The sequence below is a fragment of the Heterodontus francisci genome, chromosome 8 (assembly GCF_036365525.1).
Source record: "Heterodontus francisci isolate sHetFra1 chromosome 8, sHetFra1.hap1, whole genome shotgun sequence".
Lineage (NCBI taxonomy): Eukaryota > Metazoa > Chordata > Chondrichthyes > Heterodontiformes > Heterodontidae > Heterodontus > Heterodontus francisci.
In genome coordinates, this window is record NC_090378.1 from 120,863,402 (window position 1) to 120,883,152 (window position 19,751).

General features: G+C 45.7%; 1 protein-coding gene across 1 annotated transcript in view; it reads left to right on the forward strand.

Annotated features, from left to right (window-relative positions):
• LOC137373256 (ral guanine nucleotide dissociation stimulator-like 1) overlaps window positions 1-19,751 on the forward strand; it is a 58,439-nt gene that overhangs the window by 15,368 nt on the left and 23,320 nt on the right. Inside the window, exons 8-11 of the mRNA XM_068038105.1 lie at window positions 2,150-2,365; window positions 6,476-6,579; window positions 6,669-6,773; window positions 9,539-9,611. Coding sequence (XP_067894206.1) covers window positions 2,150-2,365; window positions 6,476-6,579; window positions 6,669-6,773; window positions 9,539-9,611 — 498 coding nt within the window. The remainder of the gene's footprint in view (window positions 1-2,149; window positions 2,366-6,475; window positions 6,580-6,668; window positions 6,774-9,538; window positions 9,612-19,751) is intronic.

Consider the following 19,751-nt stretch of genomic DNA (forward strand, 5'->3'; position numbering starts at 1 on the left):
ACCTCTCCACTGCCATTGTGCTGCTAGACTGGTAGTTTATTATTCAGTTGTGCATGAACTGGAAATTTCCTGCCATTGAACATGGGGAAGATTGAAGGCATTGCCTTTCTTCAATAGCCACCTGAAACTGCCGCCTGGCGGAACCAAACTGTCCACATTCTAAGTGTCCCATTCAAACCCATCAAAAAGAGAATTTACTTCCACCTCTAACATTGCCTCCCTTCATTCATACTTCAGCCCATCTTCCACTAAGACCATCATCCATGCCTTTGTCATCTTCGTATTCAACTGTTACAAAGCTCTCCTGTCCAGCCTCCCAAGAATCCAAATTTCTGCTGTCTGTATCCTATCCTGCACAAGGTCTCATTCCCCTATCATCCCTGTCCTCATTGACCAACACTAGCCCTGTCTCCCAATGCCTAGTGTTTAAATTTCTCATCTTTGTGTTTAATTTCTTTCAGTTTGTCCCTTCCTATCCATCTGAGCTCTTTCAACCCCTCACCATTTCTCTAACTCTGGCCTTTACACTGATGTCCCATGCTCAAGTTTCCTCTCTAAACCTTTTTTGCCTCTTTGCCTCCCTCTGCCCCTTTATGACCCTCCTTAAAACCTGCCTCTTCGACCAAGCTTTTAGTCACCCATCCTAAAATATTTTTTTTTGGACGCATCATCCATTTTTTCTGATTATGTGTTTTTGAATCTATTTGAGAGGGTCTCCTATGTTGAAGGTGGAGCCACTGAAGTTCCCTCTTGCCTTATTTTTGGCCTTTCCCAAAGCTTCTGTTCAGACAGTGATCTTGGTTTTCATTTGAAGAGCATGTCTACCAAGTGTATGAAGGATGAGGTGTTCTTTTGCATCTGTTAATAAAGTGATTGTAGTTTGTACTACCAAACATTTTAATTTGTGCATTTGTGGTTTGTGAAGAGTAGGTAATCTGGTCAAAAATAATCTTTGATTTCCCTTTGTGCACATTCTGGGCAGAGATTTGTCTCGAATGGTGGCACAAAAGGTGTGGTATTGGATCGGCCACCCGTGATACATAGCACCCAATATTAGCGGGCAGCCAATCCAATAGTGCACATTTTGTGCCACCAGCCAAGGCAAATATCTCCTTCTATATCTATGTGGTCATCATAAACTTGGTCGCTGTTAAACCATGTCTTTTAGCTTTAACTATTATTATGACCCAGTGAGAAATGTCTCGGGGTCACTCTCAGCCTTCACCTGGTCTTACCGTAACAGGGTTTAATTTTAAAAACACTTTTTTTAGCTCCCCCTTGGTGAATCCTTGTTCACTGCTTTCCAATTATAAGGCAAAGAAACTAGCACAAACAGGCTTTCTCAGGTTTAAAGAAGAAAAGTTGAAATTTCTGAAACTTAAAAATGAACTCTAATTCAGTTAACGGCTATGGCTACATGACACACCCATGCTAACATGCATATGCGATACACACATGCAAATAGAGACAGAAAAGAGTAGAAGAAAAATAAAGTGGAAAAGTTTGAGGCAATATCTGAAGAGTTGTTGTTCTGGTTCGTTGAGCTCACTGCAGAGTCCTTGACTGTAGGCAGATCTTGCTTTTTGTTGAGGCCCAGTATTCTTCTTAAACCTTGTTCGCTGTCGGAGACTTTTCTCTTTTGGGGTTCATATGTCTTCAGTGGATTCAGAGGCTTGTGAGAAAGAGATGGGAGCAGATAGGAGAGAGATCTTCTCAGTCCAGGAACAAACAGACACTCTGCCTTCAAACTCTCTGTGGCCAGTTCAAAAGAACAAGCTGGAATAGCGAGAGAGTCACGTGACCAGCTGGTCTAACCAGTCCTGGCCCTTGTGGATTGCATCTTCCTTAGCAGGCCCTGGAATGCACTTCCTCACCTTCGATGTCTGTTAGTATGTAAATGTTTTTTTTCAGCCACGACTGATCTGTTTAACAAGTTATTTCCTTGCTCCAACAAGTTATAAATCAATGTTCTTGACAATATTGATGTACCTTATTCCTGGCAGGTGGGGGCCTAGTATGACATTATGTTATTGCAAAGCAGCATGGCTATTTGACCTTTAAATGGATAATTTTTGTTTGTACTGCAGTGTTTAAGTGGTCCATGGTACTGGAAACATCTTTAGTCTTTGTCTTTTTCACTTTTGATCAGGAACTGTTCAAGAAAGTAGTGATCCACCACTGCCTGGGCTGCATCTGGTCACAGCGCCACAAAAAACAAAATCAGCACCTGGCGACAACCATCCGGGCCACAATCACACAATTTAATAACATCACTAAATGTGTGATCAGCAGCATCCTAAAAGACCGAAATCTGAAGCCAGACCAGAGAGCCAGGTTGCTTGAGAAGTGGATCACTATTGCTGAGGTACTGCATTGTTTATCGATGAGACTATATGAAAGGCCAAAGACTACAGTAAGGGAAGCCACCAAGGTGGAAGAGAGCCTATAAGTCAAGACCAAGCAGCTCAGGAATCGGTGATTAGATGTTAAGCTCAGGTTTTGAAAGCCTATTAGTAGATTGTAGGAGAGGGAAGATCTGAGCAAGGGAGGTTTATGAGGAAGAAGAGTTTGAATGCTTCTGTAGAATGGTGAATCCTGGCACTATTTCCATTCTGCTAAACTTTGTCTTTGCCCTATACCTGAATATACGCACATTCCTACAGGTATGATTGGAAAGAGATAAAGAGTGGGAATTTTGACTGACTTATTTTTCTCTCTGCCTCCATTGGGCCAAGTGCATGGAGGACACTCTCGCTGCTGTCTTGGCTGAGATTAGCTAACTCAGTATCAACAGTTTTATTTTAGTCCAAACGTAGCAAATAGAAGTGCATTTGGTTTTCTGATTTTTGTATGCTTTTCTTTAGATGGTTGTCTTGTGCTGCCAGTCCTGCCCATCAGCTCGTTACACTAGACATTACAATTTATTATTCATCAGCCAAATACAATGAACAGGAAGGCTTCCCCCTCCCCTCTTCCCCCCCCACATTACGATGTCCCAGACACCGCCATCACCATCTCCGCGTATGTCCTGTTCCACCGGCATGACAGACCTAGCAGAGGTGGCGGCACAGTGGTATACAGTTGGGAGGGAATTGCCGTTGGAGTCTCATGGCATCAGGTCAAACATGGGCAAGGAAACGTCCTGCTGATTTCCACCTACCACCCTTCCTCAGCTGATGAATCAGTAGTCCTCCAGGTTGAACAGCACTTGGAGAACCACTGAAGATGGCAAGGGCACAGAATGTATTTTGGATAAGGGGCTTCAATGTCCATCAACAAGAGTGGCTTGATATCACCACTCCTGACCAAGCTGGCCGAGCCCTAAAGGACAAAGTTGCGATACTGGGTCTGGGGCAGGTGGTGAGGGAACCAACAAGAGGGAAAAACATACTTGACCTCGTCCTCACCAGTCTGCCTGCTGCAGATGCATCTGTCCATGACAGTAGGGTAGAAGTGACCACCGCACAGTCCTTGTGGAGATGAAGTCCCATCTTCGCGTTGAGGATACCCTCTATCGTGTTGTGTGGCACTCCCACTGTGCTAAATTAGATAGACTTCAAACAGATCTAGCAATGCCAAAGTGAGCAACCATGAGGCACTGTGGGCCATCAGTAACAGCAGAACTGTACTCAACCACAATCTGTAACCTCATGGCCCAGCATATCCTACACTCTACCATCAAGCCAGGAGACCAACTCTGGTTCAATGAGGAGTGCAGGAGGGCATGCTAGGAGCAGCACCAGGCATACCTCAAAATGAGGTATCGACTTGGTGAAGCTGGAACCCAGAACTACTTGTGTGCCAAACTTCGTAAGCAGCATGCAATAGACAGAGCTAAGCGATTCTATAACCTACGGATCAAATCTAAGCTCTGCAGTCCTGCCACATCCAGTCGTGAATGGTGGTGGACAATTAAACAAATTACTGGAGGAGGAGGCTCCACAAATATCCTTATCCTCAATAATGGGGGAGCCGAGCACAAGTGCAAAGCTAAGGCCCTTCAGCTGCTTGATCAATGTAGAAATGTGTAGAAATGCAGCAAGACCTGGACAGTATCCAGGCTTGGGCTGATAAGTGGCAAATCACATTTGTAATAATCTTCAGCCAGAAGTGCCGAGTTGATGATCTATTTTGGCCTCCTCTTGAAGTCCCCAGCATCACAGATGCCAGTCTTCAGCCAATTCAATTCACTCCGCATGATATCAAGAAATGACTGAAGGCACTGGATACTGCAAAGGCTATGAGCCCTGACAACATTCTGGCAACAGTACTGAAGACCTGTGCGCCCAAGCCAAGCTGTTCCAGTACAGCTATAACACTGGTATCTACCCGACAATGTGGAAAATTGCTCAGGTATGTCCTATACACAAAAAGCACGACAAGTTCAACCCGGCCAATTACTGCCCCATCAGTCTACTCACAGTCATCAGTAACGTGATGGAAGGTGTCATTGACAGTGCTATCAAGCAGCGCTTGCTTAGCAATAATCTGCTCACTGACGCTCAGTTTGTGTTCCGCCAGAGCCACTCAGTTTCTGACCTCATTACAGCCTTGGTTCAAACTTGGACAAAAGAGCTGACCTCAAGAGGTGAGGTGAGAATGACTGCACTTGACATCAAGGCAGCATTTGACCGTGTATGGCATCAAGGAGCCCTCGCAAAACTGGAGTCAATGGGAATCGGGGGGAAAACTCTCCACTTTTTTTTTATTAATTCATGGGATGTGGGCATCATTGGCCAGGCCAGCATTTATTGCCCATCCCTAATTGCCCTTGAGAAGGTGGTGGTGAACTGCCTTCTTGAACCGCTGCTGTCCCTTTGGGGTAGGTATACCCACAGTGCTGTTAGGAAGGGAGTTCCAGGATTTTGACCCAGCGACAGTGAAGAAATGGCGATATAGTTCCATGTCAGGATGGTGTGTGACTTGGAGGGGAACTTGCAGGTAGTGGTGGTGTTCCCATGTATTTGCTGCCCTTGTCCTTCTAGTTGGTAGAGGTCACGGGTTTGGAAGGTACTGTCTAAGGAGCCTTGGTGCATTGCTGCAGTACATCTTGTAGATGGTACACACTGCTGCCACTGTGCGTCGGTGGTGGAGGGAGTCATACTTAGCGTAAAGGAAGATGGTAGTGGTTGTTGGAGGCCAATCATCTCAGCTTTAGAACATCATTGCAGGAGTCCCTCGGGGTAGTGTCCGAGGCCCAACCATCTACAGCTAGTTCATCAATGACCTTCCTTCAATCATAAGGTCAGAGGTGGGGATGTTTGCTGATGATTGCACCATGTTCAGCATCATTTGTTACTCTGCAGATACTGAAGCTGTCTGTGTAGAAATGCAGCAAGACCTGGACAATATCCAGGCTTGGGCTGATAAATGGCAAATCACATTTGAGCCACGTAAGTGCCAGACAATGACCATCTCCAACAAGAGAGAAACCAACCATCTCCCCTTGACATTCAATGGCATTACGATCGCTGAAACCCCACTATCAACATCCTAGGGGTTACCATTGGCTAAAAACTGAACTGGAGTAGCCATGTAAATACCATGGCTGCAAGAACAAGTCAGAGACTGGGAATCCTGCGGCGAATAACTCATCTCCTGATTCCCCAAAGACTGTCCACCATCTACAAGGCAAAAATCAGGAGTATGATGGAATACTCTCCCCTTGCCTGGATGGGTGCAGTTCCAACAACACTCAAGAAGCCCAACACCATCCAGGACAAAGCAGCCCACTTGATTGGCACGCCATCCGCAAACATTCACTTCCTCAACCACCGACGCACAATGGCAGCAGCGTGTGCCATCTACAGGGTGTACTGCAGCAACGCATCAAGACTCCTTAGACAGCACCTTCCAAGCCCGCGTCCTCTACCACCTAGAAGGACAAGGACAGCAGATGCTTGGGAACACCACCACCTGCAAGTTCCCCTCCAATCCACACACCATCCTGACTTGGAATTATACTGTCATTCCTTCACTGTCGCTGGGTCAAAATCCTGGAACTCCCTTCTTAACAGCACTGTGGGTGTGCCTACCCCACATGGACTGCAGCAGTTCAAGAAGGCAGCTCACCACCACCTTCTCAAGGGCAATCAGAGATGGGCAATAAATGCTGGCCAAGCCAGCGATGCCCACATCTCATGAATGAACAAAAAGAACACCCCACCACTCCCTAAAAGAGTCTGTGTCTGGGTCATGCTCATTCTGAAGTCTCCTTTGGTGTCAATCACCATAGCTGTAGACCACCCATCAAAAATTGACAGATGATGAACTGAAGAGGTTGTTATAGCATCAAAATAAGTGAATAGCAAACTGTGAGTTGTCAAGAAGTGTGAAAATGTTTTTTTCCATGAATCTGATTTTAATGCTGTTATTTTCACAGCTGACCTTTTTGGTAGAACAGTTCAAAGGTCTGAGGTATCAGGAAACTAGCAGGCACTGATATTTACAAAGAACTCTCTTGTTGTCCTTCTAGAAATCCAGAACAATTAACAATTACTCCTCACTCCGGGCCATTGTTGCAGCCCTGCAGTCCAGCCCAATTTATAAATTGAGGAAGACTTGGGCTGCTGTGTCAAAGTAAGTTCCTTTTCCAAAGTAGCCATGTAATGTTTGTCATAAAAATGTGGTGATGAGTTGCAGATTCTACCCTGAGCTTCCTTGCACAGTGAGCTTCAGATTCTAGATGTGTTGGCAGGGCTACCAGAGACACTATGGTGCACCTCTAACAACTGGCTCATTGCCAGAAGTCTGTCTTCCTTTTGCTCGAGAATGTGAGTTACTGAGCAGTTTTCTTCAGTCGAATAATAAAACTGTTCAGCAACTTAAACTTTAAAGTACTGTGTTCCAAAATTGATCTGCTGTTAGATGTAACTGGCCATAAAATACTCCCTCTGTGGATATGTTGTGTCCAGTAAAGGGCTGCTACCTGACCTGAACCCAACAGGACCCGACGACATGTGTCGGTTTCGGGTCGGGTCGGGCTCCTCTTCCAGGTCCGGCTTTCAGGCTCGGGTCGGGTGGAGCCAGGCCGAGTCCAGGTCGGGCTCGGCTCGGGTCGGGTCGGGTCGGACACAGGCGGTAAGTGCTCTGCAGGTAAGTATTGAAATTAAAAAACTTACCTAAGCTGGGAGATCGGGACGAAACTGAGTCTGCGCAGTGAGCGAGTGACGTCACCATGACATCATCACGCATGCGCTGCAGCTTCCTGAATTAAGTAAAGGGATGGTCAGGTTGGGCTCGGGGGGGGTCGAGTTGAGGTCAGGCTTGGGTCGGGTCGGGCTCGGGTCGGCTGTGGTTCGGTCGGGTTCAGGTCGGGTTCTTTTTCCTCACCTGAGTAGGCCTTTAATGTCCAGTGATGTACGATGGTGGTTTGACACAATCTTTTATCTCCTGAGGAAGTGCACTAAATCCTTTAAAGCACGTTGCCTCAGACAATTTGATCCTGTCTGAATTTTTAGGTTTCTTGAAAGTTCTGCCAGGAGATTTACAAAAAGCTAGCTAATGCCCTGCATTGCATTTAGTTCTGAGAAATACTTAAACCCTTTTCAACCCCCCATTATCTCTGATTAAGAAGGGGAAAATAGAGTACGAGAGCAAGCTTGCAGGGAACATAAAAACTGACTGTAAAAGTTTCTATAGGTATGTGAAGAGAAAAAGATTAGTGAAGACAAATAAAGGTCCCTTACGGTCAGAAACAGGGGGATTTATTATGGGGAACAAAGAAATGGCTGACCAACTAAATGCATACTTTGGTTCTGTCTTCACAAATATCATACCAGAAATGTTAGGGAACACAGGGTTTAGTGAGAGAGAAGAACTGCAGGAAATCAGTATTAGTAGAGAAATGGTGTTGGGGAAATTGATGGGATTGAAGGCCGATAAACCCCCAGGGCCTGATGGTCTGCATCCCAGAGTACTTAAGGAAGTGGCCCCAGAAATAGTGGATGCATTGGTGGTCATCTTCCAAGATTCTATCGACTCTGGAACAGTTCCTACAGATTGGAGGATAGCTAATGTAACCCCACTATTTAAAAGGGAGATAGAGAGAAAGCAGGGAATTATTGACCAGTCAGCCTGACGTTGGTAGTGGGGAAAATTCTAGAGTCCATTATCAAAGATTTTATAGCAGAGCACTTGGAGAACAGTGGTAGAATCGGACAGAGTCAGCATGGATTTACGAAAGGGAAATCATGCTTGACAAATCTACTAGAATTCTTCGAGGATAAAACGAGTAGAATTGATGAGGGGGAGCCAGTGGATGTGTTTTGTTTGGACTTTCAGAAGGCTTTCGACAAAATCTCACATAAGAGATTAGCATGTAAAATTAAAGCGCATGGGATTGTGAGGGATAGAAAATTGGTTGGCAGACAGGAAACAAAGAGTAGGGAACAATGGGTCTTTTTCCGAATGGCAGGCAATGACTAGTGTGGTACCACGGGGATCGATGCGAGGACCCCATCTATTCAGAATATATATTCATGATTTAGATGAGGGAACTAAATGTAATATCTCCAAATTTGCAGCTGACACAAAACTGGGAGGGAGGGTAACTAGTGAGGAGGATGCAGAGAGGCTTCAGGGTGATTTGGACAAGTTGAGTGAGTGGGTAAATGCAAGGCAGATGCAGTATAATGTGGATAAATGTGAGGTTATTCACTTTGGTGGCAAAAACAGGAAGGCAGATTATTATCTGAATGGCTATAAACTGAGAGAGGAAAATATGCAACGAGACCTGGGTGTTCTCGTACACCAGTCGCTGAAGATTAGCATGCAGGTCCAACAGGCGGTAAAAAAGGCAAGTGGTATGTTGGCCTTCATAGTGAGAGGATTCGAGTACAGGAGCAGGGATGTCTTGCTGCAATTATACAGGACCTTGGTCGTGCCACACCTGGAATATTGTGTACAGTTTTGGTCTCCTTATCTGAGGAAGGATGTTCTTGCTATAGAGGGAGTGCAGCAAAGGTTTACCAGACTGATTCCTGGGATGGCGGGACTGACGTATGAGGAGAGATTGAGTCGGTTAGGATTATATTCGCTGGAGTTCAGAAGAGTGAGGTGGGAATCTCAGAGAAACCTATAAAATTCTAACAGGACTTGACAGTGTAGATGCAGGAAGGATGTTCCCAATGGTGGGGGAGTCCAGAACCAGGGGTCATAGTCTAAGGATACAGGGTAAACCATTCAGGACTGAGATGAGGAGAAATTTCTTCACCCAAAGAGTGGTGAACCTATGAAATTCATTATCACAGAAAGCAGTTGAGGCCAAAACATTGTATGTCTTCAAGAAGGAGTTAGATATAGCTCTTGGGGCGAAAGGGATCAAAGGTTATGGGGCGAAAGCAGAAACAGGTTACTGAGTTGGATGATCAGCCATGATCATAATGAATGGTGGAGCAGGCTCGAAGGGCCGAATGGCTTACTCCTGCTCCTATTTTCTATGTTTCTATGTTTGCTGCTACATGTCTGAGTCTTTGACAGCCATTGATTAATCTGCCTCTATTCTCTCATGATTAATTTGTCTCATTCTCTTGATTAGGAGCAGCATGGGATTGTTCGAGGAGCTTGAGGAACAATGCTGCCATCGAATTAATTATCATCTGGGTGAAGAGGTAAGATGTTGCACTTGGTCCAGTTTATCCATATTCATCGGGTGTTCAGTGTTTAAAAATAATACCTGCAATGTGTTAAACTGGTGGCTGACTGCATATGGGTGTTGTCAATCGATCAGGCAGCTGGCGAAATGTAAACTGTGTACTCGGTGGTCTGGCTTGGCTCAAGTCTTCAAAGCTTCTGTCAGTCTCGATACATATAATGGAGGTAGATATTATAATTAACTATTTAAATAAACATACTTCTAACAAGGGTATGTTGACAATGATGTAAACTCAGTAATAAACACAGAAAGAGAATCTACCTTTAAAATTTGAACTCTTCAACAAAGTTTAAAGTGGGATTTGTGCCAATGATTTTTCCTTTTGCTTTGTGCAGTGGGAGGGCCTTTTAAATGCAAGGTGGGGCACTTACACATTTAATTGGTTCCCATAAGTAATTATTAGTTGAATGATCACCTGTTTTTCTTCCTTTTCCTGTTTGTTCTGTATAATAAGGATAAGTAACTGCATGGGAACTGGGACATATTTAGAATATTGCTTTGTTCGTTGAATACTTCAGGCTATGATTATCTAATTTCAAATAGTTTGTGCCAAAACAGACACAAATTAGAGCATCTTGCATCTTCTTCAGTAAGTTCCAGAGAATACTGAATATGCCATATGGACTAAGACCACTTTCAGAACAACTCTTGTTCTCTCGTGTGCATAGCAAAAACATTTGATGGATTTTTGGTGGTACTATCAGAATATTTTGAAAGCTCTGAAAGACAACTACGTTTACCAAAGTTAGAGTTTTTAAAAAAAAGGCCGAACTGGGAAAACACATTGACCACATTTTGAAATTGACATGTAACACCTGACCCTTGGGCCAGCATTTAATCTGGGCAATGGGGATCTCGACGTCCAGCAAAAGTGCGAGTGAGAACCCCATGTCGTTCCTTCTGAGGGAGGCCTGCCGAATCAAGTGCCAATTAGGTACTTAACTGTACAAAGACGGGCCTTCCACTGGGTCAAGGACCCTGGTGACGGACGTCCCGCCCTCTGAGAGCTGCCAGCCACTCAGGCCAGCAGCTGTTTAACTGAGCAGCGCCACCACAGAGGCTGTTGCTGCTGCCAGTGGAGCACTGACCCGAGGCCTAGGAGTAGCACTGGACCCAGAGCACAGGTAGGTCAGGGCGGGAGGGGTCTCGTGGTATGGGGGTGTGGGGTAGGGCAGTGTATGGGGTTTGGCAGAAAGGGCATGGGGGTAGCTATCAACAGGCCCCCCAACCTGATGCCAGGTCCCTAATTCAAGCCCCCCTCCTCCGCCCTGGAGCCGGAAAGCATCCCACATGGTTTTTCTTACTGTGCTCCCCAGGGCCGCCTGCCGCTTGGCTGATTGCGATGGCAGTGGGATGAGGCCATTAATTGGGCATTAATTGACGGTGGAGCAGGAAGGCCGTTCACAGGCCTTCCTATCCCACACTTAATTATGGCGGAGGTGGGGAGGCAGCGGGGACCCACTGGCCACCACCCCACCCGATTACATGGTCTCCCCGTCTCCAAAGCCGTCATGGGGGAGAACATAAAATTCCCTCCTCGGTGTCTGAAAAAGAGCAAAATGTGTTCAATCAAATTGAGAGGTTTGAAAGGCTTGCCTGCTGCTGTTATACAAAAAAATGAGTTGATGAAGTAACTTTTTTTGCCTTACTGTGTTTGGCAGTCCAACAACAAATCAGTTTCGCCAAATTGTATTTGTGTTTTTATCCAAAAAAACATGTTTCACCTCGAGCACATGTTTTTTAGACTTCTAGGAATTACAACAACTCCATTCTTCTCTCCTCATCCTACTCAGAATCACAGAATAGTTACAGGACAGGAGACCATCTGACCCATTGAGCCCTTGCCGGTTCTACAAGAGCAGTTTAGTTCGTCCCACTACCCCACCCTTTCCTGTAACCCTGCAATTTTTTTCTCTTCAGGTTCTTATCCAATTTCCTTTAGAAAGTCATGATTGAACCTGCTCCACCACCATTTCAGCTGCTGCATTCCAGATCGTAACCACTTACTGCCTTCAAAAAAAAGTATTTCCTCATGTCACCTTTGGTTCTTTTGCCATTCACCTTAAATCCGTGTCCTCTGGTTCTCGAGCATTCTGCCCAATGAGAAAAATTTCACTCTATCTACTTTGTTTTGACCCCTCATGGTTTTAGACACCTCTATCAAATCTCTTCTCAACCTTCTCTAAAGAGAACAACCCCAGCTTCTCCAATCTATCCACATAACTGAAATCCCCCATCCCTGGAACCATTCGCCTAAATCTTTCCTCACACCCACCACCACCCAACCCACTGCCAACTCCCCCACCCCCCTGCCCCACCAATCGACCTTGCTACCACCAAGCTGTTGTTCAGTACTTGGCTCCATGAGGAGAATTTTTTTTACCTCCTCCAGACTTCCCGTTTTTAAACACATTAATTCAAATCAATAAAGTGAATAAAATGTTCAATAGGATTTTAAATAGAATGATTGGGCTGAATGGCCAACACAGTCGTTATGAACATGAAGAAAGTCTCCCATTCGTATAATGGCTTCTCTGCCAGTTGTAGCAAGTGTTCACTGTGTCTTGTGTGTTTTAGGAAACATTAGGCACCTAACACACTCAACCAAGTCCTCTGCATAGGGTGTAGTATCTGGCATCTTTATCACCACGATGATACCGAGAAGCCATGGTTTTTGGCTTCTGCTGTAGCTTCCTTCCTTGCTTAGATTGAACTGGACTGTGAAAAGTCTTTATATACTGTTTCATCTCGACCTAAACGTCACATCCCCTCCATCACCAAGACCACTTGCTTGTGCTTTTACATCATCACACGCCTCCACGCCGACTTCTCTCCATCTCCCTGGGACCTTTAAACCTGTTTTTGATGCCTTGACTAGATGTTTCCTACATCTTCCCGTCATTCAGCCTCCATAAATTTAAACATGGTTCACACCAGCCGGTACACAATCCTGCGAGTCGATCATTCCCACCACTGACCTTCATTGGCTCCCTATCCCCAATGTACTGAACTTAAAATACAAATTTTCAAATCTTTACAGCCTTGTTCTGCCTATTTCCTGAAACTTCCTGCTTCCACTCCCAATCCTTCACCCATCTCTATTTTCTTTTACATACACCCCCTCTCTTCACTGCACCATTGGTTGCAGAGCATTCAGTTGCTTCAGCCCAACTTTGGAACTCCTTAATTTCCTGACCGCCTCCACTTCTCTCCAGCTTCAAAAACCTTCTGAAATCCCATCTTTGCAACCAAGTTTTCAGTCATCTCTCCTAACTCTCTCATCATGCTCATTGTCCATTCATTTTTTATCTATTTCATTCCTCCACTTGCAATTAATCCTGATATTGGTTAGTTATAAAACTCTTTGTGCCAAATTGCCACAACACTGCTCATTGTTACAGTCAGAAAATAGTCAAAGCATGGGTTTTCTGTCTAATTCCTAATTGATTTTAAATGTAGCTTTTTGTTCTGTATTTGAAATGGACTAAATGTAGTATTTTTGTTAGAAAGATATGAATCTGAGTTCTAAAAGCAGACTGTCAGATGCTCAATTTTTCTGAACTCTAAGAAGACAATGTGAAATGACGTATTTCTGAAATACATTTGCAGGCTGGATGGAAACCTTTGGTGGGCCAATTCTGGCCCTTAGGCTGTATGGTGGAGGTGGTGGCGTAGTGGAATGTCACTGGACCAGTAATCCAGACACCCAGGCAAATGATCTGGGGAAATGGGTTTAAATCCCACCATGGCAGATAGGGTGAGATTTGAATCCAATTCATAAATCTGGAATTAAAAGTTAATCTAATGGTGATGGTGAAACCATTGTCAATTGTTGCAAAGCCATATTGTTCACTAATGTCCTTTAGGGAAGGAAATCTGCCATCTTTATCTGGTCTGGCCTACATGTGACGCCTGATCCACAGCAATGTGGCTGACTCTTAAATGTTTTCAGTGGGCAATTAGGGATGGGCAATAAATGCTGGCCTAGCCAGCGTTGCCGACATCCTATGAACAAATAAAAAAAATGTTTGACAACCTTGATCTAGACAAAATAGATCATTCAGAGAGGCATCACAGCTGTGGCAGACTAAATAGATTGGTTCCTGGGATGAGAGGGTTGTACAGATTGAGTAGTATGTTATGACCGGGTGAGAAAGAGATCGAGGGGTTCCCTCTCAGCCTTTGCCTGGTTCAACCGTAACACAGTTTAATTTTAAAAACACAGTGTTTTAGCTCCCCTGTTCACAGCTTTCCAATTGTAAGGCAAAGAAATCTTAGATTTAGAAAAGAAAGGTGGAAGCTTATTAACCATAAACTCTAATCCAATTAACAACTACAAATTTGCGATGTGACCACGCTAGCGTGCATACGTGATAAACACACACACAGATACAAACAGAAAAAGTAGAAAGAATAAAGGGAAAAAGTTTGAGGCTGGGTGTATTTACAGTCCTTCGACTTCAACGTGGAGTCTTTGATTGCTGGTAAGTCTTGTTGTTCGTTGGGGTCCAGTGCACACTTTAACTTGTTTCGATGTCGGAGTCTTCTCTCTCTTGAGGTTTAAGCGACTTCAGTAGGTCTAGAAGCTTGTGAGAAAGCGAGAGAGAGGCAACCAGCAGAGAAGCTCTCTTGCTCCAGGTTCAGTTGCAATCTGCAGTCTGTCTTCAAACTGTCCTGCGCGTCCTTCAAAAATGCTTGGACCAGCAGGTTCGTCATGTGACCAGCTGGTTTAACCATGCCTGCATTTGTGGATTCTATCATCTTAGCTGATCCTGGAATGCGAGTTTTCTTTCACTTTCAATGTCTGATCATCAAAATCCATTTGGGTTAATTGGACAAGGGAGTAGTTGCTTTGTCTCCACAAGCACTGTCTTTTAGTATGCAAATGATCCTTCAGCCAAATATTTGTTGATCTCTTTAAGCAAGTCATCTCTTCACTCCAGCAACAATTCAAAATTACTGTTCATATGACAAAATTAATGTGCCTCATTCTTGGCAGGTGGGGGTCTTCGACACCTCCATACCCAGTGGAATGAGATACGATATTTTTTTAAAAGAACATTTCATGAAAAGGGATCAGAGAGAAGATAAGTCCAGGAAAACACACATGCATCTCTCTCATTCATTCAGAATTCCTAACAGTTGTTACAGCCTATTTCTTCTTGGTAGCAGTGCTGCTTTAACCTGCCCTTTTTGGCATCCCAGTAAACATGTGATTTTTGGGGAAGTTTTTCAGTTTGCGCATTTCCATGACTGCCTAGGGTGTCTTTGTTCTTGTTAGGGTCTGCAGGGGGAGAGTTAGATTTAATTAGCTCTAAGTGGGAGTTCCGCTTATGTGCGTCGGCAGTGGGCGGTTCTACTTTGAACTCTCTTTCAGTGCTTTGAGGAGTCATACAAGGGCTTTTCACCTTAGGGGATGGTTGGTTCCCTTTTCCCCTGACTGTGGGGGAGGATTCCTTGCTAATCTTTCCTTTCACATCTGGTACACTCCTGATTGCAGGTATTTGTCCAGATTCTGCTGCACTCCAATGTGGCACCTCGACTTGGTGAAGCATCACCCTCATGGTTTCTCTGCCCTCTTGAGGACTTTCTTTGTCTCTGCAGGTTCCTGTAAATGCTGTTAGCATCTCTGGTGGGGTGCTTCTAGTGTCTGCATTTACATGGGAGGATGTGGGGTCTAACTTTTTAAATATTTTGGGGTTGGCTGACCGGACGGTAGGGGTTTCTATTTGGGATTTCTTTAACCTGCCCTCTTGGTTTCTTTGCCCCTTTCGCCAGCTGTGTGCCTGCCTGTGCCCTTTTGTTCTCGACAGGGTTCCCTTCCAGTTCACCAGCCCTCTGCTGGAGGGTCCTACAAACACCAATAAAGGACTTAGGGATGCTTGGGTAATGATCTGGCAGGGTCAGATTTCACTGTAGGTTGGGGTTTACCCTCAACCTGGCACGTGTGACAACTCCAACAGTATTCCACCACATCTTTGTGGCGTTTTAGCCAGTTAAAACACTGTCTTATATGGGCTTTGGTATTTCGTATACTGATATGTACAGCCACTGTAATCTCGTGTGTCCTTCTTAATATTTCTCTCCGGTACCTCTGCGGCACCACTAACTGATGAACTACTGTCTACTCCTTGCTCTCAGGTCTGTAAGGAGAACTCTATTTCCTCATCAGTACCTCATTCTTTAAATAGTAGCAGTTACGGACTCCCTCTGCTTCAATTTCAGACTGGGCAGCCTGTGCTAACTCTCGCAATACTGGGTCAGCTCGCTGAGCCTTGGCTAGGGAAGATTCATTTAATTCATTCCTGGGTCTTCTAACTTTCCAAAGAAAGTCTCAAACAGACAGACCTCATGGTCATCTGCCTGCAGTGCCAATTCAGTCTCCTCTCAGGGAGCTGGTTTGCTCATGGCTTGATTCACTACACATTCAGGGAAACTGCAGGGGTCACCTTCTGCCACTGCCCTGTCTTTCTGAACTCCTGCAGTCTGTCTTTCACTACTGGGGAAGCTACCACCTTCATCCCTGCCAGATCATTACCTAGGAGCAGGTCAACCTCATTCACAGGCAAACTAGGGACAATCCTTACAGTCACTGGTCCCGAAACTAGGTCGCACTCCAAGTGCACCCACTGTAAAGGTACAGGCATACACTGCCCTCCAATACCATTCACCACCATTCTGATGTTTATTGCACTCTCTGGGGGAAAGGTCAGGCCTTTTCCCAGTAAAAGGGATCTAATGGCCCTTGTGTCCCTGAGGATTACTATGGGCTTGCTTTTCCCACTCGAGGGGTGTGGGGTTACTCTCCCTTCAGACACAACACCCTGATAACCTTCTAAAATCCTATTAAATTTTCCTGCACTTGCAGCGGTAGGCTTCCTGGGTCTGATTCTTACTGCAGTTAAAGCCACAGCTTGTTCTGCTGTTCTTTCCATCAGGGTCCCTTCTCCTTCACTGAGTGGCTATGCCCTGATTAACCCTACAGGTTTTCTCTTTAGTCTCCAGCAGTCAGCTCTCAGATGCCCTGCTTTATTACAATGGAAGTACACAGGTGCTCACTCCTACTTACAGCACCTTCCTTTTTGGCTGGAGGAGAGGCCCCTGTGTCTCCTGCTTTTCTTTCCCTCTCAGGATTGCTTGGGCTTCTATCACCTTCCCACCCTTTGTCCTTTTCAGATTTGTGGAGATGACGAGGAATGGTTTTCCCCTGGAGAACCAACTGATAAATGAGAGCAAATTCATTAGCCAGCACTGCGGCTTGCCGGGCTCTTTGAACCTTCTGTTCCTCGACATGTGTCTTTATGGAAAGTGGGAGAGAGTTTTTAAATTCCTCGAGCAAAGTCACTTCTCTGAGATTTTCCTTGTTGAGCTGCACTTTCGGAGCCCTCAGCCACTGGTTCAAAAGCCAGCTGCTTACTTCTCTCAAACTCCAGGAAAGTTTGATCAGCCTGCTTCTTGACGGTTCTAAACTTTTGGTGGTAGGCTTCCAGTACTAACTCATATGCCCCAAGGATAGCATTTTTTTGCCAGTTCATAATCTGATGAACTCTCATCTGGCAACATGGAATAAAGCTCATGGGCTTTTCCTATTAACTTGCTTTGTATCTGCCGCGTCCAAGCCTCAACAGGCCACTTTAACTGCCTTGCCAGTTTTTCAAAAGTAACAAAAATCACTTCCACGTCTCCCTCATTGAATTTTGGGATCAGTTGGGAAAATGTTTTAATAATTCTGAACCCAGCCCTGAATTACGGTTCTCCATATTGGCCATGATTTCACTGGGGTTACTCTGTCGCACCCTAGTTAACTCAAGTCGCCTCAGCTCTCTGTCTTCGCATTCTTTCTGGAAGGCTCTTTCTTTCTCTCTCTCCTGTCTCTCTCTCTCTTTTTCTCTTTCCTCAAATTCAGGTTTCCTCTGTTCCAATTGTCGCTTTGCTCACAATACCCTGTCAGGGCTTAATTCTAACCCAGTTTCTGCTTCTTCAGATTCACAGGAAAAATGTTCGGCCACTAGTCTTAGGAGTTCAGACTTTCTAGCCTTGTCATGGACAGTGATCCCACACTGCTCAGCCATTTTTCTCAACTTTTCCAGACAGTGCTTTTAACTTATCACAAGTTACTTCACCCTGGCTTGGGGAACGACTGGCTTCAATCGCAGACAAGTTCGTACACTAGCACACACAACCACAAGAAAACCTGGATTGAAATCTTTTCTCTTTTTGATTGGGATCAATTTGACTTCCCACTTCCAATTTCCTCGCTTGCCTGTGGATCAATTCCAGATGCTACCACCCAAATTTCTGTTATGACCAGGTGAGAAAGGGGTCCAGGGGTTCCCTCCCAGCCTTTGCCTGGTTTGACCAGAACAGGGTTTAATTTTCAAACACGGGCTGAATTTTACCGGCCCCTTGATACCGTGGGTCGCAGTACAGGGGCTGGTAAAATTCTGCAGGGAGAGGCCCGCCTCAACCTGCGACGTCGAGAAGGGCCCACCACAAATTATTGATGGCGGGGGGACCTTGTTGCGGCCCATCCCCCCTGCTCCCCCCACCCCCGTCGCTCGGTGGCGACACCCCAATGAAGATATGTAAAACGGTACTTACCTCTGCAGATTATGCAGCCCACCGCCTCTTCATGGACACTTCCAGATTTTAAATTGAACAGGCAGCTATCACGTGCCATCATGTTCTGAACAGAAAAGCTGACGGGTTTTCAGAAGCAGATGTTTTCACGATGGAAGGTAAGTTCTGTTTTCAGGGGTCTCACTCTGCATTATGGAAGGGAGGAGGGAGGGGGGATTCGAGGAGTCTCACTCTGCATTATGGAAGGGAGGAGGGAGGGGATCTGGGACTACTCTGGGAAAGCTCTGCAGGCATGAAAGGAGCTACTGTGTACCCTCCCTCCGTAAACAGTGTACACGCTGCGTTTGTTTGTGTTTGTGAAGGAGCAATGGCACTCTGGTCATCCTGTGCGTGGGCAGGGTACCAGAAAGGGTAGGAGCGTTAAGATTATATTGATGGTAGGGGCAATCGATGCAGCTGGAAGATCTTGATGTGCTCATGCTGTGCCACTCTTGAGTGTTGGCCAAGATGAGCAATGCCATGCCACAAAGTTGATCCATGAAAGCACCTGATGTACCCGTCAACACCAATCCCTGCCCTCCTTGGAGCCTTCGAATAAATGAAGGGGTCAACTTTATTTATCACATGGAAATAGGTAGGCTCATCCTACATTGTGTGATGCTCTGCTCCTGAGGATCCATATGCGCCTGAGGCAAAATCAACAGGCAGGTGCGATCCATGTAGAGGCCCCCGGTCGTGAGCAGCAACCCCCAAGGGGAGCTTGCCTTTATGATTGCTGTGCATCGACAGGCTCCACATGACATGCCATCAGATGTCAGAGCACCAGTGTCAGATGCGATTGCGCATGTAGAGAGGGTGGTGACATGTCTCTGTGCCCTGTTCAAAGATGACCTGCAGCCCATCGGCTTTGGTAGACATCCTATCCCTTTCGTTCTCATAGTTTCAGTGGTTATCAAGCTTGACACCTTTGCAGCTTTTCAGGGGCCCACCAGAGACCTTTGTGGGATCACACAGTCAGCAGTGCACTGCTGCATCAGGGAGGTCACCAATGCCCTGCACCAGAAGGCCAGTGAGTATGTCCGCTTCAGGACAGTCTCTCACAGCTAGGCTAAGAGAGCCATCAATTTCGGCACCATTGCCGGAGAACCATAGCTTGTAACGTTCATAGACTGCATTCGTGTGGTCATAAGGCCTCCCGCCAGGCTACTACCTGAAGACGTCACCATTAAAGGATCCCTCTCAATCTGGGTGAAGCTGGTATGTGATCACCAGAGATGCTTCATGCAAATCTGTGCCTGCTTCTCAGGCAGCTGCCATGACCCCTGGGACCTGCGCTAGTCCCAGCTGCCACCGCTGTTCACTGAACTGGCTTAGATGGAGGGGTGGCTTCTTGGAGATCAGGGCTATCCTTTGCAGACATGGCTCCTGACACCAGTGACAGATCCCACCACTGCTGCAGAGAAGAGATACAACGCCAGCCACTGAACTGCAAGAGCTGGAGATCAGCATGCTGAAA